General features: G+C 29.5%; 2 protein-coding genes and 2 long non-coding RNA genes across 9 annotated transcripts in view; 1 reads left to right on the top strand and 3 right to left on the bottom strand.

Moving 5' to 3' along the window:
* The window catches only part of LOC143250479 (cyclin-Q-like), a 477,792-nt gene that overhangs the window by 324,214 nt on the left and 128,136 nt on the right, over positions 1 to 25,442 (bottom strand). The gene's annotated exons all lie outside the window — the stretch shown is intronic.
* Positions 4 to 23,513, top strand: LOC143250466 (KICSTOR complex protein SZT2-like). 4 transcript variants are annotated; one of them, XM_076501031.1, is made up of 10 exons: positions 4 to 58; positions 1,116 to 1,183; positions 6,145 to 6,715; positions 9,788 to 9,914; positions 10,094 to 10,253; positions 11,088 to 11,155; positions 16,061 to 16,627; positions 18,777 to 18,970; positions 21,858 to 21,993; positions 23,216 to 23,513. In XM_076501031.1, exons 3-7 carry the CDS (start codon positions 6,623 to 6,625, stop codon positions 16,099 to 16,101), a joined length of 489 nt encoding a protein of 162 aa, XP_076357146.1. In that variant the 5' UTR covers positions 4 to 58; positions 1,116 to 1,183; positions 6,145 to 6,622; the 3' UTR covers positions 16,102 to 16,627; positions 18,777 to 18,970; positions 21,858 to 21,993; positions 23,216 to 23,513. The 4 variants fall into 4 exon arrangements, with proteins under 4 accessions (XP_076357146.1, XP_076357143.1, XP_076357144.1 ...); XM_076501028.1 differs by lacking the exons at positions 4 to 58; positions 1,116 to 1,183; positions 6,145 to 6,715 and having other exon boundaries at positions 9,683 to 9,914; XM_076501029.1 differs by lacking the exons at positions 4 to 58; positions 1,116 to 1,183; positions 6,145 to 6,715; positions 16,061 to 16,627; positions 18,777 to 18,970 and having other exon boundaries at positions 9,683 to 9,914.
* On the bottom strand, positions 100 to 5,665 carry LOC143250472 (uncharacterized). The gene is made up of 3 exons (XR_013028203.1): positions 4,539 to 5,665; positions 1,453 to 1,594; positions 100 to 234 (listed from the first exon to the last, which is right to left on the bottom strand). It is a non-coding gene; the product is annotated as an uncharacterized LOC143250472 (long non-coding RNA).
* LOC143250471 (uncharacterized) lies at positions 16,884 to 23,531 on the bottom strand. 2 transcript variants are annotated; one of them, XR_013028202.1, is made up of 3 exons: positions 23,393 to 23,531; positions 22,263 to 22,330; positions 16,884 to 17,280 (listed from the first exon to the last, which is right to left on the bottom strand). It is a non-coding gene; the product is annotated as an uncharacterized LOC143250471 (long non-coding RNA). The 2 variants fall into 2 exon arrangements; XR_013028201.1 differs by lacking the exon at positions 23,393 to 23,531 and adding an exon at positions 23,164 to 23,289 and having other exon boundaries at positions 16,885 to 17,280.

Raw genomic sequence — 25,442 nt, 5'->3', positions numbered from 1 at the left:
CTCTTACAAAAGTATTGTACAATTTCAATTCGTGCATTACTGATGGATTGCTGCTTTTGTAAGTAATTTTATACATTATCTGTTTATGTTATACTAGTTATTATTAATTTTAACTTCACTCTGTAGAACACGATGCTCCAGAACAACAAAGCTACTTAGAAGCCACCATCATGAAGTTTATGCCTGGAACGTTTGATTGTGGAGTCGTTTGGGAAACTCTCTTCACTCTTCGTCCTAGGTTGAATACAGGACCAGGTCACAGTGTCAAATATAACTTTAGTAATAGGTATAACTTAATGACTTTTTTGAAGATATAAATCTTTAATTTACTTTTAAATAAATAGGCTGGTATTTTAAGTTAAAAATACCTAACTTATATTTAGTCACATAATAGTACTAGAGAACATTTATTATGTTGAGAAGAGGTTAAAAGGATTGAAATAAATTATTTAATAACATGTTTTGTCAATGTTAATGATATAACAAACATAATAACAAAAGTATTATGTTCAGAGAACTCTTAAGGTACATGGAAATAGTGTGTGCATAGTTTTATTTTAAAATTGATATTTGTTAAGACAGGCACTTAATTGTTTTTCTTCTGTTATTATATTATGGATGTAAAATGCTTATTTCTGTTCCTTATGTTATATTTTAATTATTATTTTCCAACTTTCCAAATCTGAAATTTAAATTTGTGTTGAATAGGGATCCGAGCTCTCTGGGCAGTGCTAAATTCATTTTCTGTCAATAATAGGAAGAATATGTTTGTATATCAAGAAAGATGTGGATCAGTATTCTATCTGAGAGACTTGCTGATATTGTTGTGTTCATTAAAGCACACAAATTATTTATTTACTTTTAGATGTTTCATGATAACAATCTTAGATTTAATTTTTTTTAATTAGGTGAAACATATACTGTCATTTCTTGTAATTTTATATAATATAAAGTATTTTCTTTCTGTATGTAAACTGACAGTGTTCATTGTTTATGAAACTATGTAATCAGGTTTTAAGTGTCTTTATAGTTGACTGTGTGGGAGATTGCAGTGTAATAGAGATATAAAATAGTGGTATATATAACTAACAAAAAACACTTTTGTGTTGTTATAGATTGAATGAAACACTTTGTGAAGGACATTCAGGGTATGGACTTAGCAAGAGGAAAGACTCACTTTCAGGTTTGTGTTTTTTAGAGACCTTTAAGACAACATCCTTAATATTATAGGATTTGACTGTGGGTATTTTGTCTTACCATGTTCTATATATATCCTTTTATTATTTGTTTAGTAAATAGTAATGTATAATAATTACCTAAGTTAGATAATTGCAAAACTTTTTTGTAAGGAAGATATTTCGTGGGTGTGTACATAAATCAAGCTTTCCAGTACACCCTTTTTTAAAATTTAGTATAGTAATTTAAACCTCTTGTGACATCTGAATTGCTCACCAGTGTGGCTGAATCTGCTATAATATCCAGGTTTATGGAGAGTAAATTCTGTATCTTATTTCCTCCTTACAAAATTCCACACAACACATGATATCTGGTTCTTAGTTTTATAAAGGTGTCTTCTCCATGGATATCTTGCATTCTGTGGACAGATATTGTCAAATAAGGCTTGTTTAAGCTTGTTAGTCACTATAAGGTGTTTAAGTTAATATGAATAATTCTACTATTTTATGGAAGAGGGACAGTTCAGCCAACCTTCTAAACTCTGTATCTTCATAGCTGCTTACTATTAATAGACAAGTTCTTTTGGCAGTGAATTTTATTTTTGATGTCATTAAATCAAGATTTTGGGCTGTACCCTGTATACTGGAAATTGTAACATCCTTTTCTAGCCTACATAATTTCCACCCAAATTTAATTTGATTTTAGTGATTTGGAAAACTTCAGTGTTACAACCAAATTTTAAAACAAAATTTTTTTGCACGAGAAATAAATACTGCTGCTTTGGTGAAGGGATAATTCAGTGTAATATTTTTTTTTTCAGTTATTGAATTATTTTTTGTTTATTTCTTGCTGAAATGTAAGAAAAATAAAGAAAAATTTTTCGAAGTTAAAGAAATGTATAACTATGTAATATTTCTTGCACCTTAATGCAAAGGAGCACCAGATAAGATTGAAAATACAATAGTAGACAAATACAACAATATATTGATTATTAAATAATGTTAGAAGTTTGTATATGGATATAGATTGTTATTAGATATTTCTGCAGTATTTCATTTTACCATTCCTACTCTAAACTCATCTTCATGCTGTGGAAATTTTCTTGTGACAGAATTTGCTCAGTTTCTTGAAAAATCCCAAATATACTGACAGTAAGGCAGAGAATCGTTTTAAGGTACTGATGTATTTATAGCTCAGCTTCTTTCTGTGTCATCTCCATCACTTAGTGCTTTGATTTTTGTGGGATGTTAGGAGAAGCTTTTTGTAAAAGTATAAGCATAGATAACCCCCTTTTTTTTTTTTAAATGTTAGTTATGGCTAAACAGCAATAAATAGCTGTAGAAGTAAATCAATGAAGTTGATATACACTATACGTATATATTATTATACCATAAAAAGGGTATGCTATGGATTATATGAACAACACATACAAACAGCTATCATCCTGTTTGCCTTATTGCAAACAACAGAAAAAGGTTTGACAGAAACATGAAAAAGAGTAAGTACTTCTAACAAATTATAAAATACAAAAATATATTAATTTATTTCTATTCTTCACATATGTCTCTCTTAAGTTAAGACCTTCAATCAAGTTCTTGTCAATTATGCCTTTTTGATTGATTTTACATCTGTAAACAAACCATTGCAATTTTTTTGCTACTTGTTCTTGAGTAAAATATTACAGTGATGAACATATACTTGATGGAATTTTAAAACAAAAATTACACTTCTATTAAACAGCTGTATCATATTATATTACACTCGGTGACAGTAAGTGAATTTATGGACTATTCTCAATGTATGTTTTACAAGTCCAATATTGTTTTGTTACAGTTTGCAAAAATCTCCTAATATTTTTATATCAAATTATACTTTACAATTACCATATTACAAATATAACAAAACTAAAGCAAGTCTGGAACAGAGTGACATTAATATAAAGTTAAAAATATATTGAAGGCAATACACAACCTCGTTCAATACAAAGCATTCACTAATGTAATTTTAAAAGACCAGTTATGAAGGCACATGAAGTTTATAAAAAAACATAACTAGCCTTTTTATCTGACATGTATACAAACTGGATATAAATTCATATACAACAGTATTTTGTTTGTTTTAGAATCATGCACATAATGGGTCAGTTTTTTCACATCCTTCCCTAATATTCAAAAGATAAACAAAAAGGAAGTTAGTTGCTCAACTCGTGATAACCCTGTCTGACCAAAGAATGGGATTTGATGATCACTCTCATAGTGCACCCATGGCCTCAAAGTATGTAAACAAGTTTGTTTCTGTGACATGTCATAAATCATGAATTCTCATATTCAAAGTTTGGATATAATAACCACTAGGCCATCTACATAGATCCTTCAATAATCAATACACAGATTTGTATTGTGGTAGTAATGAAACTACCAGTAATGTAAAATATTACACACAAAACATGCTAGCTTTTTTATGGGCCCAGCATGGCTAAGCGTGTTAAGGCGTGCGACTCGTAATCTGAGGGTTGTGGGTTCGCAACCCTGTCATTCCAAACATGCTCGCCCTTTCAGCCATGGTCAATCCCACTATTCGTTGGTAAAAGAGTAGCCCAACAGTCCTAAATTAAGAATGGCTAGCAAACCAACTCATCAACCCTATTTTATCCACCACCCCTCAAAAAAAGTATGAAATTTGTTTGGTTACAGAGCTAACAAATAGAAAAGTTCAAGAAAAAAAACAGGAGATTAGTTGAGTACTTTATTTCTTTTTTTTAATGTTTGTTATTTAGGCATAAGTGTAAAAGTAATTGACGTGTAAATATAGGTGTATTTGTTAGGTTAGTTAAGATTAGAGTAAGTAAAATTATAATATAAAAAATGGTTCTAAAGGCACAAGAACAGGTTGTAATAGCTCATGGGTAACATAATTTGTAATTTAAAGCAAGCTGCATGTAATTTCACAGATATATCATTGTGACACTGGGGAATGGTACGAAAAAGATTAAACAAAATAAACTTAAAAGTTTAAAAGTGTACATTGTTACAAAGAAGAAAAAATATGTGGTCAAATTTTTACATTTTAAATGGGTAAAATTTGATAGTGAGGTAAAAGTATGGTTTCCCCTTTAGGATCTTTTTTAGCTTAATGCTTCTGATACGTTCATTATTTCCTTTTTTGAATTTAAAATATTATATTCTTTCCTCTTTGCTTTAATTAATATATTGTTTTATGACATTAAAATTTGTTTTCACTTTAGTTTCAATCCATTTCATAACTTTGCTAAATATGTTAAACTGTTGCCAGCTAACTTGATTATTAATCCTCCATTACTAACAAGTAATATTCTATTCCAATATTTTATTACATATACATACCAACTTCTCCAATTCCATGAACCAACTGTTGGTTCTTCCTTGTTGTTGAAGCTCTAGATGATATAGAAATGGTCATGGTCTGAGAACCCTGAACCAAAGCGAGGTCAAAAGTATAAAAATAGTTGTCATTCTCTTTGGCATAGAGATTTACTTAAATTATTGACAAAACATGGTTATATTTTCTGGGGAAAGATAATTAGTAAAATAAGTTATGACTAAAACAGTTTCAGTCTAAATGATTTCAGTTATCAATCCTGAGAGTGAAACCTGTAAAACTAAGCACAGTTTAGCATAAACATCAACTGTTACAGTCTGCACATCATCCCTTATTTCTGTTTTATTTTAATAAAGATTTTGTTAATTGTACACACTTGCCCCTTATTTTATATACACTAAAAAACTTGTTAAATACAGTACCCCATACTTCCTGGACAAATTTGCTGTTATCAGTAGATCCAATTCACTGATCACATCAAAGTATCACACATGTACACTACATTATTTTTTTCTTTGTTTGTTTTACATATCCAATCCATATAATGTATTCAACCTAGAATTTGAATTAGGATATAATCAAAGCCAAATCACAATGACCATATAGACAATATAAGAATGAGATGATTTAAATTGTTACCAGTCTTATATCAAGAGAATATTGTACACACACTAGTTTAGAATTAAACAAGTAATGCTGTCTTCAGTAGCATACATATAACAAGATATAGTTGAATTATTATTATTATACTAGCATATACCTAGGATAAAGACACCAACCAAATGAATAGTAATAAAAATAATTATAAGTGAACTGCAAAGCAGATCAGTGTAACAATAATATACCTGTTAAAAAATAAATATGGACCTCATACTGCAACAAATATTTTATAGGAGACAGTGCAGCTGTGAAAATTATCCATTGTTTGAAATAACTACTCTCACATTCTTTTACACTGGGCATAAACGTTCAGTAACATATATGTATTTTAAATATACTCATTACCAGTCAAGAACATGCAAATAAATTTCAACCTTAAATATATACAACACAGTAGGACTGCTCATAATAAACCAAATACATTTTTATGCATTTTGCATTCAACTAAAACAAGAGACTATCTACTATTTCATTAATTAGCTCATTTTTTTTAAAGAATTACATATAGAGGGCAGTACAATTTAAGAAAAGCTGATATTGTGAAAAAGTGTAATAATCTGTTAAAAATACATTTTCATCATAGGAAAATGTTGATATAATGTAATGCAAGTACAAAACCAGCCTTTCCATGCTGATGAAATATATAAATTATTTATGTAAAAAATAAAATAAAAATAGCTGGTATAATATACAAGATCCTGCAACTTTTTTCTGCCTTTGTGAAATTCTTAATGCTATTGTTTTTTGCAATATGTTATTTGAAAATAAAAACATTACTTCAGGTAATATTTTATGTATTATAAACTTGTAATTATTCTTATCAATGTATATGTAATAGGGAATTAAAGTTTTAAAACATTATAGGGAGAATTTTTGTTCATCTTCTATCTTCAAGAGAAATAATATGTAAATTATTTCAATATTGCATACTTTACATATTTTTATATGTAGGAGCTAAAACAGATGACCCTTCCAGGCTATCATTTGAGTAAGCTAGGTGAATACTAGTATCCTGTGGTAGACCCTGAGTCTGAAGAACGGCAGATCGTTCATTTGGATCTCTTGTGCCTCCACTGGGTCTTGCTAGTAGAGATTTCACATTTTCCAGTGCTAACGAAGGCTAGTTGGGAATTACAAAATGTAGTATTTCCTCTTTTGGATCAGAATTCCAACAGAGGGCTATTGAGAAGACAAAATAAATCTGGTGAAATGGAGGATGATAATCAGATTATGGGAATGCCACTGATAATGGAAAGGAATATTGATGATAAGTATGTTAATTCTGTCAGTCAGGCAGTCAGAGATGAAGACAAGGGTATAGAAACTGAAGAAAATGAGACCACTGAATTAAACCGGTCACGTCCAGTGAGAAAAGTATTGTCCAAAAAACCTGAAGGATAAGTCACATTGTGCTTCAAGCTCTGCATCAATGGTACCTGGAGAGTCTTCAACCATGGTTTCTGAATCTGTGTCAGTAACAGAAACTCCTGTTACTTTCTGCTCAGATATAGCATATACAAAGGTATTTAAAATCTGTTTTATTTTATATAATAAAGACTTTTTTCTTAAATAGCTCACCAACTGACTGCTCAAGTAAAATTGTTGGCAGTTATGAGGAACACTACTTTTAGTAGTTTAAAGATAGTAGATAAATGAGGTACAGTATATGTACAGTACCTTTGTTTTTTTATGTTTTCACAATAAGGTTAATATGTTTTTTAATATGTTGCTGTTTAAGTAGATTTTGGACTTTTGTTATCACCTTCTGAAGAAGCCTGTTGTATAAAAACTTTTGTGTTATTAATAGTTATGTTTTTTTTACATACATTAACTGTAAACTCATATGAAATCTTTATTAATTTTCTACATTTTCTGCAGAACAAAATGCAGTAAAATCTGGAGAGCAGCTTTTAATTTTACTAAGTACTAGTGCAGTTGATAATGTCACCTGTGGCAGTGCTGTTTGTGATAGGTCTGACACTATCAGTCCCTTTTCTGGTGAATCCCATCCTGTCGAGTTTCCTGGAGCTCTTGTTCATCCAGCTGTACAACAGCTACAGGGAACACAGGATTCCTTACGTTCCACTCCTGTTTTATTCCATGATACTGAAGTCTCGAGTTTTATTGGTAGTGAACATGTTAGCAATACTGTAGATAATAGGTTGGAGTTTTTCTGGAAATGAATCTTAAGTGTTACATTATGGAAGACAACAAATACTGTTAGTACTGTTGAAAACAAGTAATACATTTAAACTTCAGAAAAAGTATTTTATAAAATATGTAATTTTTGTTTATTGTAAACATTTATCTGCATTCATAGACTACTTAATTGATTCTTTTATAAAATGGATCCTTGTTATTCATTCATGTGAAGAAGTATTTGAATTATATTTTTAAAAGTCATATTCTTATATTTGACAATTTTAATATTCATTACGATTGCAAATCAGTTATAGGAAAATTAAAACTAGAAGTATTAACGACTTTCGACATTTAGAAGTATTTCATCAATATTAAATAAGTATAAGGACAGAGTATTATAATTAATTTTTCCTATTGCCAGTCATGTTTAGGTTATTTTTACCATATAAACATTATCGAATGTGAGTACACGTTGTGTTTCGTTAATAGATTGGTTACTTATTAAGCATTGTTTCAACATTATCAGCTTCTAAACCACTCTATATACAATTCAGCATGTATTCGTTTTCTTGCTAACGATATTTGCTTAGGGTACAAAGGGAACAGTAGTGATTCTGCAAGTGACGAATTGGTTGAATGTTCTTGACACCAGATGTCCTCTTATTTTGGTTTATTCTGAAAATTCTGCAGGATTATGTTTATGTATACTGTCATATACGGTTAGTATGAAATGTTGGATGTGTACAAGTTTTTGCTCAGTTTTTCTTATGTTGAATCCAACAAATTAGTAATGTACGATCATTAATAGAAATCTTTAATCAGATTTCAGTATTGTGATGTGTTTCAGGTTTTGTTTTAGAATTAAAACTTTTTCATTGGTAACTGGAAAAGAACTTAATGGTAATGCAGTTTAGCCAAATGTGTGTATAATTTAGTGATTATTATATTAATCTAGTACTCGCAACCTATTAACACAGTTACGAGTATACTTATAACACGGAATTAAGCTTTGACACCCGTGGTGGGCAGGATAAAGATAACCCCTTGAGTTATTAGAAGTTGGTAAAATAATTCCTTTTGAAAGTTTTTTCCTTTAAGTCATTCTATAAATTGTGTGTTAAGTCTAAATATTGTTCTTATAATACAAATAACAGGAAATATTATGTAGTTACTTTGTGTATGGGAATATTTTGACTTTTGTTACCTTTACCATAATGTTGCTTATTAAAACATTAATAATCATTTAAGATAGCAAAAAAATAATGAAAAGAGAAAGTCCTAAACTACATTTTTTCAGAAAGTGGACTTTTTTTTTTAATGTTTGTTATCAAACAAGCAATGATTTAGATTTTCTTGTTGGTATTTTTATGTGATTTTTTGCTCTGTTATGTTACAACACTTTGAACAAAAGCACTGTTGCAGATCACAAATAAAGTCCATATATCTGTGCAGGTATTTTTTTAGCTTTTTAAGACTTTATGATAGCAGTATATTTGAAGAGTAGTTTAAAAACATGTTTTAATTCAGTCACAGAGAACAAGAAGATGATGAGCTTCATCAGTGTAAGGAGATTTTTCACAAGTTGTACAGATCGTTAAAGATATATGCAATGTTGCAAATCAGGTAAATAGTTGATGACATTTCATATTATTTTAAGTATTATATTACTCGTACATATAAAGTGACATGTTCAATAAAATGACAAGTGAATTTTGTCTTGCAGCCAGTGAGATGTTCCACTTGAACTGTTGGTATATCCAGATGTTGATAATTAATGCAGAGAAGCTTATGTTTGGTATTTTAAACATGGAATTTATTTGTTGGTAAACAGGGTTTATGATCAAACAGGACTTTTTGATTAATATTTTAGTGTATAATTTATTAATGTATAAACATTAATTAATTAACAAACATGTTTGTCACTGACTTTTATATATGTTTTACTATTTTACTATTATTTTTGTTATAAAGTAATTCTTTAGGAATATTTTAAAATTTAAGTAAATAATACACTAACTCGTAATACACTTATGTATGTAAACTAATAAAAGTTGACAAGTATAGTTTCTCTAACTTGTGACAGTTTGCAACAAGTGTCATTTACTTCTTGGCAGTATGAATATTTTAACACCAAGTCGTTTGTAATTTTCACTGTTTACTCAGTTTGATCACTTCAGAGCTATTTTAGCAATTCACAGCTTGATTTATTGCATATACAGTATACTTTTATATATTATTATTTGAAGTTGAAATAAATTTCCTCTGTAGATGTTATTTCTATATCATTCTGAATAGTATGTGTCTTTGAAGTAGAATAATGCATTTTGGGTTGGCATTTCATTATTAAATGGGCTTGCAGAGAACAAAGTCTTATATTAGATATTACAATTATGTGAATTTTCACACCTACATTTTTTTCTCCAGATCATTAATATTTTTTGTATTATCACAGACTCTTCTTCTTCAAGACTTGCATGAATCTCGTATGTGTAACCAGTTGCTGGTACCGGAAGCTAGTGAAGACATATGGAAACAAGGAGGTTTCTTATCCTCAGGGCACAGTATGTTAGGAGAAGATGGTATATAGACCTTTTATTACCTACACCATCTACATGTGAAGTTCTGTGATCACTCTTACAAAAGTATTGTACAATTTCAATTCGTGCATTACTGATGGATTGCTGCTTTTGTAAGTAATTTTATACATTATCTGTTTATAGTTATACTAGTTATTATTAATTTTAACTTCACTCTGTAGAACACGATGCTCCAGAACAACAAAGCTACTTAGAAGCCACCATCATGAAGTTTATGCCTGGAACGTTTGATTGTGGAGTCGTTTGGGAAACTCTCTTCACTCTTCGTCCTAGGTTGAATACAGGACCAGGTCACAGTGTCAAATATAACTTTAGTAATAGGTATAACTTAACGACTTTTTTGAAGATATAAATCTTTAATTTACTTTTAAATAAATAGGCTGGTATTTTAAGTTAAAAATACCTAACTTATATTTAGTCACATAATAGTACTAGAGAACATTTATTATGTTGAGAAGAGGTTAAAAAGGATTGAAATAAATTATTTAATAACATGTTTTGTCAATGTTAATGATATAACAAACATAATAACAGAAGTATTATGTTCAGAGAACTCTTAAGGTACATGGAAATAGTGTATGCATAGTTTTATTTTAAAATTGATATTTGTTAAGGAACAGAAATAAGCATTTTACATCCATAATATAATAATAGAAGAAAAACAATTAAGTGCCTGTCTTATGTTATATTTTAATTATTATTTTCCAACTTTCCAAATCTGAAATTTAAATTTGTGTTGAATAGGGATCCGAGCTCTCTGGGCAGTGCTAAATTCATTTTCTGTCAATAATAGGAAGAATATGTTTGTATATCAAGAAAGATGTGGATCAGTATTCTATCTGAGACACTTGCTGATATTGTTCTGTTCATTAAAGCACACAAATTATTTATTTACTTTTAGATGTTTCATGATAACAATCTTAAATGTAATTTTTTTTAATTAGGTGAAACATATACTGTCATTTCTTGTAATTTTATATAATATTTCTAAAGTATTTTCTTTCTGTATGTAAACTGACAGTGTTCATTGTTTATGAAATTATGTAATCAGGTTTTTAAGTGTCTTTATAGTTGACTGTGTGGGAGATTGCAGTGTAATAGAGATATAAAATAGTGGTATATATAACTAACAAAAACACTTTTGTGTTGTTATAGATTGAATGAAACACTTTGTGAAGGACATTCAGGGTATGGACATAGCAAGAGGAAAGACTCACTTTCAGGTTTGTGTTTTTTAGAGACCTTTAAGACAACATCCTTAATATTATAGGATTTGACTGTGGGTATTTTGTCTTACCATGTTCTATATATATCCTTTTATTATTTGTTTAGTAAATATCTAATGTATACTAATTACCTAAGTTAGATAATTGCAAAACTTTTTTGTAAAGAAGATATTTCGTGGGTGTGTACATAAATCAAGCTTTCCAGTACACCCTTTTTTAAAATTTAGTATAGTAATTTAAACCTCTTGTGACATCTGAATTGCTCACCAGTGTGGCTGAATCTGCTATAATATCCAGGTTTATGGAGAGTAAATTCTGTATCTTCTTCCTCCTTACAAAATTCCACACAACACATCTGGTTCTTAGTTTTATAAATGTCTCTCCTCCATTGATATCTTCCATTCTGTGGACAGATATTTTCAAATAAGTCTTGTTTAAGCTTGTTAGTCACTATAATGTGTTTAAGTTAATATGAATAATTCTACTATTTTATGGAAGAGGGACAGTTCAGCCAACCTTCTAAACTCATAGCTGCTTACTATTAATAGACAAGTTCTTTTGGCCGTGAATTTTATTTTTATACTGGAAATTGTGACATCCTTTACTAGCCTACCTAATTAACACCCAAATTTAATTTGATTTTAGTGATTTGGAAAAACTTCAGTGTTACAACCAAATTTTAAAAACAAAATTTTTTGCACGAGAAATAAATACTGCTGCTTTGGTGAAGGGATAATTCAGTGTAATATTTTTTTTTTCAGTTATTGAATTATTTTTTGTTTATTTCTTGCTGAAATGTATGAAAAATAAAGAAAAAATTTTTTCCGAAGTTAAAGAAATGTATAACTATGTAATATTTCTTGCACCTTCATGCAAAGGAGCACCAGATCAGATTGAAAATACAATAGTAGACAAATACAACAATATATTGATTATTAAATAATGTTAGAAGTTTGTATATAGATATAGATTGTTATTAGATATTTCTGCAGTATTTCATTTTACCATTCCTACTCTAAACTCATCTTCATGCTGTGGAAATTTTCTTGTGACAGAATTTGCTCAGTTTCTTGAAAATCCCAAATATACTGACAGTAAGGCAGAGAATCGTTTTAAGGTACTGATGTATTTATAGCTCAGCTTCTTTCTGTGTCATCTCCATCACTTAGTGCTTTGATTTTGTGGGATGTTAGGAGAAGCGTCTTGTAAAAGTATAAGCATAGATAACCCCTTTTTTTTTTTTAAATGTTAGTTATGGCTAAACAGCAATAAATAGCTGTAGAAGTAAATCAATGAAGTTGATATACACTATACGTATATATTATTATACCATAAAAAGGGTATGCTATGGATTATATGAACAACACATACAAACAGCTATCATCCTGTTTGCCTTATTGCAAACAACAGAAAAAGGTTTGACAGAAACATGAAAAGAGTAAGTACTTCTAACAAATTATAAAATACAAAAATATATTAATTTATTTCTATTCTTCACATATGTCTCTCTTAAGTTAAGACCTTCAATCAAGTTCTTGTCAATTATGCCTTTTGATTGATTTTACATCTGTAAACAAACCATTGCAATTTTTTTTGCTACTTGTTCTTGAGTAAAATATTACAGTGATGAACATATACTTGATGGAATTTTAAAACAAAAATTACACTTCTATTAAACAGCTGTATCATATTATATTACACTCGGTGACAGTGAATTTATGGACTATTCTCAATGTATGTTTTACAAGTCCAATATTGTTTTGTTACAGTTTGCAAAAATCTCCTAATATTTTTATATCAAATTATACTTTACAATTACCATATTACAAATATAACAAAACTAAAGCAAGTCTGGAACAGAGTGACATTAATATAAAGTTAAAAATATATTGAAGGCAATACACAACCTCGTTCAATACAAAGCATTCACTAATGTAATTTTAAAAGACCAGTTATGAAGGCACATGAAGTTTATAAAAAAACATAACTAGCCTTTTTATCTGACATGTATACAAACTGGGTATAAATTCATATACAACAGTATTTTGTTTGTTTTAGAATCATGCACATAATGGGTCAGTTTTTTCACATCCTTCCCTAATATTCAAAAGATAAACAAAAAGGAAGTTAGTTGCTCAACTCGTGATAACCCTGTCTGACCAAAGAATGGGATTTGATGATCACTCTCATAGTGCACCCATGGCCTCAAAGTATGTAAACAAGTTTGTTTCTGTGACATGTCATAAATCATGAATTCTCATATTCAAAGTTTGGATATAATAACCACTAGGCCATCTACATAGATCCTTCAATAATCAATACACAGATTTGTATTGTGGTAGTAATGAAACTACCAGTAATGTAAAATATTACACACAAAACATGCTAGCTTTTTTATGGGCCCAGCATGGCTAAGCGTGTTAAGGCATGCGACTCGTAATCTGAGGGTTGTGGGTTCGCAACCCTGTCATTCCAAACATGCTCGCCCTTTCAGCCATGGTCAATCCCACTATTCGTTGGTAAAAGAGTAGCCCAACAGTCCTAAATTAAGAATGGCTAGCAAACCAACTCATCAACCCTATTTTATCCACCACCCCTCAAAAAAGTATGAAATTTGTTTGGTTACAGAGCTAACAAATAGAAAAGTTCAAGAAAAAAACAGGAGATTAGTTGAGTACTTTATTTCTTTTTTTAATGTTTGTTATTTAGGCATAAGTGTAAAAGTAATTGACGTGTAAATATAGGTGTATTTGTTAGGTTAGTTAAGATTAGAGTAAGTAAAATTATAATATAAAAAATGGTTCTAAAGGCACAAGAACAGGTTGTAATAGCTCATGGGTAACATAATTTGTAATTTAAAGCAAGCTGCATGTAATTTCACAGATATATCATTGTGACACTGGGGAATGGTACGAAAAAGATTAAACAAAATAAACTTAAAAGTTTAAAAAGTGTACATTGTTACAAAGAAGAAAAATATGTGGTCAAATTTTTTACATTTTTAAATGGGTAAAATTTGATAGTGAGGTAAAAGTATGGTTTCCCCTTTAGGATCTTTTTAGCTTAATGCTTCTGATACGTTCATTATTTCCCTTTTTTTGAATTTAAAATATTATATTCTTTCCTCTTTGCTTTAATTAATATATTGTTTTATGACATTAAAATTTGTTTTCACTTTAGTTTCAATCCATTTCATAACTTTGCTAAATATGTTAAACTGTTGCCAGCTAACTTGATTATTAATCCTCCATTACTAACAAGTAATATTCTATTCCAATATTTTATTACATATACATACCAACTTCTCCAATTCCATGAACCAACTGTTGGTTCTTCCTTGTTGTTGAAGCTCTAGATGATATAGAAATGGTCATGGTCTGAGAACCCTGAACCAAAGCGAGGTCAAAAGTATAAAAATAGTTGTCATTCTCTTTGGCATAGAGATTTACTTAAATTATTGACAAAACATGGTTATATTTTCTGGGGAAAGATAATTAGTAAAATAAGTTATGACTAAAACAGTTTCAGTCTAAATGATTTCAGTTATCAATCCTGAGAGTGAAACCTGTAAAACTAAGCACAGTTTAGCATAAACATCAACTGTTACAGTCTGCACATCATCCCTTATTTCTGTTTTATTTTAATAAAGATTTTGTTAATTGTACACACTTGCCCCTTATTTTATATACACTAAAAAACTTGTTAAATACAGTACCCCATACTTCCTGGACAAATTTGCTGTTATCAGTAGATCCAATTCACTGATCACATCAAAGTATCACACATGTACACTACATTATTTTTTTTCTTTGTTTGTTTTACATATCCAATCCATATAATGTATTCAACCTAGAATTTGAATTAGGATATAATCAAAGCCAAATCACAATGACCATATAGACAATATAAGAATGAGATGATTTAAATTGTTACCAGTCTTATATCAAGAGAATATTGTACACACACTAGTTTAGAATTAAACAAGTAATGCTGTCTTCAGTAGCATACATATAACAAGATATAGTTGAATTATTATTATTATACTAGCATATACCTAGGATAAAGACACCAACCAAATGAATAGTAATAAAAATAATTATAAGTGAACTGCAAAAGCAGATCAGTGTAACAATAATATACCTGTTAAAAAATAAATATGGACCTCATACTGCAACAAATATTTTATAGGAGACAGTGCAGCTGTGAAAATTATCCATTGTTTGAAATAACTACTCTCACATTCTTTTACACTGGGCATAAACGTTCAGTAACATATATGTATTTTAAATATACTCATTACCAGTCAAGAACATGCAAATAAATTTCAACCTTAAATATATACAACACAGTAGGACTGCTCATAATAAACCAAATACATTTTATGCATTTTGCATTCAACTAAAACAAGAGACTATCTACTATTTCATTAATTAGCTCATTTTTTTAAAGAATTACATATAGAGGGCAGTACAATTTAAGAAAAGCTGATATTGTGAAAAAGTGTAATAATCTGTTAAAAATACATTTTCATCATAGGAAAATGTTGATATAATGTAATGCAAGTACAAAACCAGCCTTTCCATGCTGATGAAATATATAAATTATTTATGTAAAAAATAAAATAAAAATAGCTGGTATAATATACAAGATCCTGCAATTTCTTTCTGCCTTTGTGAAATTCTTAATGCTATTGTTTTTTGCAATATGTTATTTGAAAATAAAAACATTACTTCAGGTAATATTTTATGTATTATAAACTTGTAATTATTCTTATCAATGTATATGTAATAGGGAATTAAAGTTTTAAAACATTATAGGAGAATTTTGTTCATCTTCTATCTTCAAGAGAAATAATATGTAAATTATTTCAATATTGCATACTTTACATATTTTTATATGTAGGAGCTAAAACAGATGACCCTTCCAGGCTATCATTTGAGTAAGCTAGGTGAATACTAGTATCCTGTGGTAGACCCTGAGTCTGAAGAACGGCAGATCGTTCATTTGGATCTCTTGTGCCTCCACTGGGTCTTGCTAGTAGAGATTTCACATTTTCCAGTGCTAACGAAGGCTAGTTGGGAATTACAAAATGTAGTATTTCCTCTTTGGATCAGAATTCCAACAGAGGGCTATTGAGAAGACAAAATAAATCTGGTGAAATGGAGGATGATAATCAGATTATGGGAATGCCACTGATAATGGAAAGGAATATTGATGATAAGTATGTTAATTCTGTCAGTCAGGCAGTCAGAGATGAAGACAAGGGTATAGAAACTGAAGAAAATGAGACCACTGAATTAAACCGTCACGCCCAGTGAGAAAAGTATTGTCCAAAACCTGAAGGATAAGTCACATTGTGCTTCAAGCTCTGCATCAATGGTACCTGGAGAGTCTTCAACCATGGTTTCTGAATCTGTGTCAGTAACAGAAACTCCTGTTACTTTCTGCTCAGATATAGCATATACAAAGGTATTTAAAATCTGTTTTATTTTATATAATAAAGACTTTTTTCTTAAATAGCTCACCCAACTGACTGCTCAAGTAAAAAATTGTTGGCAGTTATGAGGAACACTACTTTTAGTAGTTTAAAGATAGTAGATAAATGAGGTACAGTATATGTATAGTACCTTTGTTTTTTATGTTTTCACAATAAGGTTAATATGTTTTTAATATGTTGCTGTTTAAGTAGATTTTGGACTTTGTTATCACCTTCTGAAGAAGCCTGTTGTATAAAAACTTTTGTGTTATTAATAGTTATGTTTTTTTTACATACATTAACTGTAAACTCATATGAAATCTTTATTAATTTTCTACATTTTTCTGCAGAACAAAAATGCAGTAAAATCTGGAGAGCAGCTTTTAATTTTACTAAGTACTAGTGCAGTTGATAATGTCACCTGTGGCAGTGCTGTTTGTGATAGGTCTGACACTATCAGTCCCTTTTCTGGTGAATCCCATCCTGTCGAGTTTCCTGGAGCTCTTGTTCATCCAGCTGTACAACAGCTACAGGGAACACAGGATTCCTTACGTTCCACTCCTGTTTTATTCCATGATACTGAAGTCTCGAGTTTTATTGGTAGTGAACATGTTAGCAATACTGTAGATAATAGGTTGGAGTTTTTCTGGAAATGAATCTTAAGTGTTACATTATGGAAGACAACAAATACTGTTAGTACTGTTGAAAACAAGTAATACATTTAAACTTCAGAAAAAGTATTTTATAAAATATGTAATTTTTGTTTATTGTAAACATTTATCTGCATTCATAGACTACTTAATTGATTCTTTTATAAAATGGATCCTTGTTATTCATTCATGTGAAGAAGTATTTGAATTATATTTTTAAAAGTCATATTCTTATATTTGACAATTTTAATATTCATTACGATTGCAAATCAGTTATAGGAAAATTAAAACTAGAAGTATTAACGACTTTCGACATTTAGAAGTATTTCATCAATATTAAATAAGTATAAGGACAGAGTATTATAATTAATTTTTCCTATTGCCAGTCATGTTTAGGTTATTTTTACCATATAAACATTATCGAATGTGAGTACACGTTGTGTTTCGTTAATAGATTGGTTACTTATTAAGCATTGTTTCAACATTATCAGCTTCTAAACCACTCTATATACAATTCAGCATGTATTCGTTTTCTTGCTAACGATATTTGCTTAGGGTACAAAGGGAACAGTAGTGATTCTGCAAGTGACTAATTGGTTGAATGTTCTTGACACCAGATGTCCTCTTATTTTGGTTTATTCTGAAAGTTCTGCAGGATTATGTTTATGTATACTGTCATATACGGTTAGTATGAAATGTTGGATGTGTACAAGTTTTTGCTCAGTTTTTCTTATGTTGAATCCAACAAATTAGTAATGTACGATCATTAATAGAAATCTTTAATCAGATTTCAGTATTGTGATGTGTTTCAGGTTTTGTTTTAGAATTAAAACTTTTTCATTGGTAACTGGAAAAGAACTTAATGGTAATGCAGTTTAGCCAAATGTGTGTATAATTTAGTGATTATTATATTAATCTAGTACTCGCAACCTATTAACACAGTTACGAGTATACTTATAACACGGAATTAAGCTTTGACACCGTGGTGGGCAGGATAAAGATAACCCCTTGAGTTATTAGAAGTTGGTAAAATAATTCCTTTTGAAAGTTTTTTCCTTTAAGTCATTCTATAAATTGTGTGTTAAGTCTAAATATTGTTCTTATAATACAAATAACAGGAAATATTATGTAGTTACTTTGTGTATGGGAATATTTTGACTTTTGTTACCTTTACCATAATGTTGCTTATTAAAACATTAATAATCATTTAAGATAGCAAAAAAATAATGAAAAGAGAAAGTCCTAAACTACATTTTTTCAGAAAGTGGACTTTTCTTTTTAATGTTTGTTATCAAACAAGCAATGATTTAGATTTTCTTGTTGGTATTTTTATGTGATTTTTTGCTCTGTTATGTTACAACACTTTGAACAAAAGCACTGTTGCAGATCACAAATAAAGTCCATATATCTGTGCAGGTATTTTTTTTAGCTTTTAAGACTTTATGATAGCAGTATATTTGAAGAGTAGTTTAAAAACATGTTTTTAATTCAGTCACAGAGAACAAGAAGATGATGAGCTTCATCAGTTCATTTAAGTAAATCTCTATGCCAAAGAGAATGACAACTATTTTTATACTTTTGACCTCGCTTTGGTTCAGGGTTCTCAGACCATGACCATTTCTATATCATCTAGAGCTTCAACAACAAGGAAGAACCAACAGTTGGTTCATGGAATTGGAGAAGTTGGTATGTATATGTAATAAAATATTGAATAGAATATTACTTGTTAGTAATGGAGGATTAATAATCAAGTTAGCTGGCAACAGTTTAACATATTTAGCAAAGTTATGAAATGGATTGAAACTAAAGTGAAAACAAATTTTAATGTCATAAAACAATATATTAATTAAAGCAAAGAGGAAAGAATATAATATTTTAAATTCAAAAAAAGGGAAATAATGAACGTATCAGAAGCATTAAGCTAAAAGATCCTAAAGGGGAAACCATACTTTTACCTCACTATCAAATTTTACCCATTTAAAAATGTAAAAAATTTGACCACATATTTTTCTTCTTTGTAACAATGTACACTTTTTAAACTTTTAAGTTTATTTTGTTTAATCTTTTTCGTACCATTCCCCAGTGTCACAATGATATATCTGTGAAATTACATGCAGCTTGCTTTAAATTACAAATTATGTTACCCATGAGCTATTACAACCTGTTCTTGTGCCTTTAGAACCATTTTTTATATTATAATTTTACTTACTCTAATCTTAACTAACCTAACAAATACACCTATATTTACACGTCAATTACTTTTACACTTATGCCTAAATAACAAACATTAAAAAAAGAAATAAAGTACTCAACTAATCTCCTGTTTTTTTCTTGAACTTTTCTATTTGTTAGCTCTGTAACCAAACAAATTTCATACTTTTTTGAGGGGTGGTGGATAAAATAGGGTTGATGAGTTGGTTTGCTAGCCATTCTTAATTTAGGACTGTTGGGCTACTCTTTACCAACGAATAGTGGGATTGACCATGGCTGAAAGGGCGAGCATGTTTGAATGACAGGGTTGCGAACCCACAACCCTCAGATTACGAAGTCGCACGCCTTAACACGCTTGGCCATGCTGGGCCCATAAAAAGCTAGCATGTTTTGTGTGTAATATTTTACATTACTGGTAGTTTCATTACTACCACAATACAAATCTGTGTATTGATTATTGAAGGATCTATGTAGATGGCCTAGTGGTTATTATATCCAAACTTTGAATATGAGAATTCATGATTTATGACATGTCACAGAAACAAACTTGTTTACATACTTTGAGGCCATGGGTGCACTATGAGAGTGATCATCAAATCCCATTCTTTGGTCAGACAGGGTTATCACGAGTTGAGCAACTAACTTCCTTTTTGTTTATCTTTTGAATATTAGGGAAGGATGTGAAAAAACTGACCCATTATGTGCATGATTCTAAAACAAACAAAATACTGTTGTATATGAATTTATACCCAGTTTGTATACATGTCAGATAAAAGGCTAGTTATGTTTTTTATAAACTTCATGTGCCTTCATAACTGGTCTTTAAAATTACATTAGTGAATGCTTTGTATTGAACGAGGTTGTGTATTGCCTTCAATATATTTTTAACTTTATATTAATGTCACTCTGTTCCAGACTTGCTTTAGTTTTGTTATATTTGTAATATGGTAATTGTAAAGTATAATTTGATATAAAAATATTAGGAGATTTTTGCAAACTGTAACAAAACAATATTGGACTTGTAAAACATACATTGAGAATAGTCCATAAATTCACTGTCACCGAGTGTAATATAATATGATACAGCTGTTTAATAGAAGTGTAATTTTTGTTTTAAAATTCCATCAAGTATATGTTCATCACTGTAATATTTTACTCAAGAACAAGTAGCAAAAAAATTGCAATGGTTTGTTTACAGATGTAAAATCAATCAAAAAGGCATAATTGACAAGAACTTGATTGAAGGTCTTAACTTAAGAGAGACATATGTGAAGAATAGAAATAAATTAATATATTTTGTATTTTATAATTTGTTAGAAGTACTTACTCTTTTCATGTTTCTGTCAAACCTTTTCTGTTGTTTGCAATAAGGCAAACAGGATGATAGCTGTTTGTATGTGTTGTTCATATAATCCATAGCATACCCTTTTTATGGTATAATAATATATACGTATAGTGTATATCAACTTCATTGATTTACTTCTACAGCTATTTATTGCTGTTTAGCCATAACTAACATTTAAAAAAAAAAAGGGGTTATCTATGCTTATACTTTTACAAGACGCTTCTCCTAACATCCCACAAAAATCAAAGCACTAAGTGATGGAGATGACACAGAAAGAAGCTGAGCTATAAATACATCAGTACCTTAAAACGATTCTCTGCCTTACTGTCAGTATATTTGGGATTTTTCAAGAAACTGAGCAAATTCTGTCACAAGAAAATTTCCACAGCATGAAGATGAGTTTAGAGTAGGAATGGTAAAATGAAATACTGCAGAAATATCTAATAACAATCTATATCTATATACAAACTTCTAACATTATTTAATAATCAATATATTGTTGTATTTGTCTACTATTGTATTTTCAATCTGATCTGGTGCTCCTTTGCATGAAGGTGCAAGAAATATTACATAGTTATACATTTCTTTAACTTCGGAAAAAAATTTTTCTTTATTTTTCATACATTTCAGCAAGAAATAAACAAAAAATAATTCAATAACTGAAAAAAAAAATATTACACTGAATTATCCCTTCACCAAAGCAGCAGTATTTATTTCTCGTGCAAAAAAATTTTGTTTTAAAATTTGGTTGTAACACTGAAGTTTTTCCAAATCACTAAAATCAAATTAAATTTGGGTGTTAATTAGGTAGGCTAGTAAAGGATGTCACAATTTCCAGTATAAAAATAAAATTCACGGCCAAAAGAACTTGTCTATTAATAGTAAGCAGCTATGAGTTTAGAAGGTTGGCTGAACTGTCCCTCTTCCATAAAATAGTAGAATTATTCATATTAACTTAAACACATTATAGTGACTAACAAGCTTAAACAAGACTTATTTGAAAATATCTGTCCACAGAATGGAAGATATCAATGGAGGAGAGACATTTATAAAACTAAGAACCAGATGTGTTGTGTGGAATTTTGTAAGGAGGAAGAAGATACAGAATTTACTCTCCATAAACCTGGATATTATAGCAGATTCAGCCACACTGGTGAGCAATTCAGATGTCACAAGAGGTTTAAATTACTATACTAAATTTTAAAAAAGGGTGTACTGGAAAGCTTGATTTATGTACACACCCACGAAATATCTTCTTTACAAAAATGTTTTGCAATTATCTAACTTAGGTAATTATTATACATTAGATATTTACTAAACAAATAATAAAAGGATATATATAGAACATGGTAAGACAAAATACCCAGAGTCAAATCCTATAATATTAAGGATGTTGTCTTAAAGGTCTCTAAAAACACAAACCTGAAAGTGAGTCTTTCCTCTTGCTATGTCCATACCCTGAATGTCCTTCACAAAGTGTTTCATTCAATCTATAACAACACAAAAGTGTTTTTGTTAGTTATATATACCACTATTTTATATCTCTATTACACTGCAATCTCCCACACAGTCAACTATAAAGACACTTAAAAACCTGATTACATAATTTCATAAACAATGAACACTGTCAGTTTACATACAGAAAGAAAATACTTTAGAAATATTATATAAAATTACAAGAAATGACAGTATATGTTTCACCTAATTAAAAAAAATTACATTTAAGATTGTTATCATGAAACATCTAAAAGTAAATAAATAATTTGTGTGCTTTAATGAACAGAACAATATCAGCAAGTGTCTCAGATAGAATACTGATCCACATCTTTCTTGATATACAAACATATTCTTCCTATTATTGACAGAAAATGAATTTAGCACTGCCCAGAGAGCTCGGATCCCTATTCAACACAAATTTAAATTTCAGATTTGGAAAGTTGGAAAATAATAATTAAAATATAACATAAGACAGGCACTTAATTGTTTTTCTTCTATTATTATATTATGGATGTAAAATGCTTATTTCTGTTCCTTAACAAATATCAATTTTAAAATAAAACTATGCATACACTATTTCCATGTACCTTAAGAGTTCTCTGAACATAATACTTCTGTTATTATGTTTGTTATATCATTAACATTGACAAAACATGTTATTAAATAATTTATTTCAATCCTTTTAACCTCTTCTCAACATAATAAATGTTCTCTAGTACTATTATGTGACTAAATATAAGTTAGGTATTTTTAACTTAAAATACCAGCCTATTTATTTAAAAGTAAATTAAAGATTTATATCTTCAAAAAAGTCGTTAAGTTATACCTATTACTAAAGTTATATTTGACACTGTGACCTGGTCCTGTATTCAACCTAGGACGAAGAGTGAAGAGAGTTTCCCAAACGACTCCACAATCAAACGTTCCAGGCATAAACTTCATGATGGTGGCTTCTAAGTTGCTTTGTTGTTCTGGAGCATCGTGTTCTACAGAGTGAAGTTAAAATTAATAATAACTAGTATAACTATAAACAGATAATGTATAAAATTACTTACAAAAGCAGCAATCCATCAGTAATGCACGAATTGAAATTGTACAATACTTTTGTAAGAGTGATCACAGAACTTCACATGTAGATGGTGTAGGTAATAAAAGGTCTATATACCATCTTCTCCTAACATACTGTGCCCTGAGGATAAGAAACCTCCTTGTTTCCATATGTCTTCACTAGCTTCCGGTACCAGCAACTGGTTACACATACGAGATTCATGCAAGTCTTGAAGAAGAAGAGTCTGTGATAATACAAAAAATATTAATGATCTGGAGAAAAAATGTAGGTGTGAAAATTCACATAATTGTAATATCTAATATAAGACTTTGTTCTCTGCAAGCCCATTTAATAATGAAATGCCAACCCAAAATGCATTATTCTACTTCAAAGACACATACTATTCAGAATGATATAGAAATAACATCTACAGAGGAAATTTATTTCAACTTCAAATAATAATATATAAAAAGTATACTGTATATGCAATAAATCAAGCTGTGAATTGCTAAAATAGCTCTGAAGTGATCAAACTGAGTAAACAGTGAAAATTACAAACGACTTGGTGTTAAAATATTCATACTGCCAAGAAGTAAATGACACTTGTTGCAAACTGTCACAAGTTAGAGAAACTATACTTGTCAACTTTAATTAGTTTACATACATAAGTGTATTACGAGTTAGTGTATTATTTACTTAAATTTTAAAATATTCCTAAAGAATTACTTTATAACAAAAATAATAGTAAAATAGTAAAACATATATAAAAGTCAGTGACAAACATGTTTGTTAATTAATTAATGTTTATACATTAATAAATTATACACTAAAATATTAATCAAAAAGTCCTGTTTGATCTAAAACAGCATAAAAGAGTGTAAAATCAAACAAATTTTTGATTCTAAAACCAGATAAAACAGATTTAAGACACGAAAACTTGTAAAACGGTGAAAACAGCTTAAAAACACATTAAAAACATGTAATTTGAGACTAGAAAAACTTAAACCGGTCTAAAAAAGAATTCTTCTAAAAAGCTGAAAACAGCATAAAACAGTGTAAAATCAAACAAATTGAGACTAAAACCAGATAAAACAGATTTAAGACACGAATACTTGAAAACGGTGAAAACAGCTTAAAACATGCAATTTGAGACTGAAAACGCTCAAAACCGGTCTAAAAGATATAATTTAGACACATTATTAGGTAAAGTTTTTAGACTTTAAAAGATGTAATTCTTGTGAAACACAATTTAGGAGCATTAAACAGTGTTAAAAACAAACTTATTGAGACTAGAACCTCATAAAACAGATTTGAGACACGAATTCTTGTAAAAGAATGAAAACAGCATAAAAATAGTGTAAAAACATGCAATTTGAGATTAGAAACACTTAAACCGGTCTAAACTAAGAATTCTTCTAAAAAGCTGAAAACAGCTTAAAACAGTGTAAAATCAAACAAATTCAGACTAAAACCAGATAAAAGAGATTTAAGAAACGAATACTTAAAAAACGGTGAAAACAGCTTAAAAACACTTTAAAATCATGCAATTTGAAACTGAAAACGCTCAAAACCGGTCTAAAAGATATAATTTAGACACATTATTATGTAAAATTTTAGAGTTTAAAAGATATAATTTTGTGAAACAGAATTTAGGAGCATTAAACAGTGTAAAAACTGTTGAAACTAGAACCTCATACAACAGATTTGAGACACGAATTCTTGTAAAAGAATGAAAACAGCATAAAAATAATGTAAAAACATGCAATTTGAGATTAGAAACACTTAAACCGGTCTAAAAAAGAATTTTTCTAAAAAGCTGAAAACAGCTTAAAACAGTGTAAAATCAAACAAATTCAGACTGAAAACAGATTTAAGACACGAATACTTGAAAAACGGTGAAAACAGCTTAAAAACATGCAATTTGAGACAAAAAACGCTCATAACCGATCTAAAAGATATAATTTAGACACATTATTAGGTAAAGTTTTTAGACTTTGAAAGATGTAATTCTTGTGAAACAGAATTTAGGAGCATAAAACAGTGTAAAACAAACATAT

The sequence above is a fragment of the Tachypleus tridentatus genome, chromosome 5 (assembly GCF_004210375.1).
Source record: "Tachypleus tridentatus isolate NWPU-2018 chromosome 5, ASM421037v1, whole genome shotgun sequence".
Taxonomy (NCBI): Eukaryota; Metazoa; Arthropoda; class Merostomata; order Xiphosura; family Limulidae; genus Tachypleus; species Tachypleus tridentatus.
The sequence above is the reverse complement of the archived record's forward strand: the minus strand, read 5'-3'. Positions and strand labels throughout refer to the sequence as shown.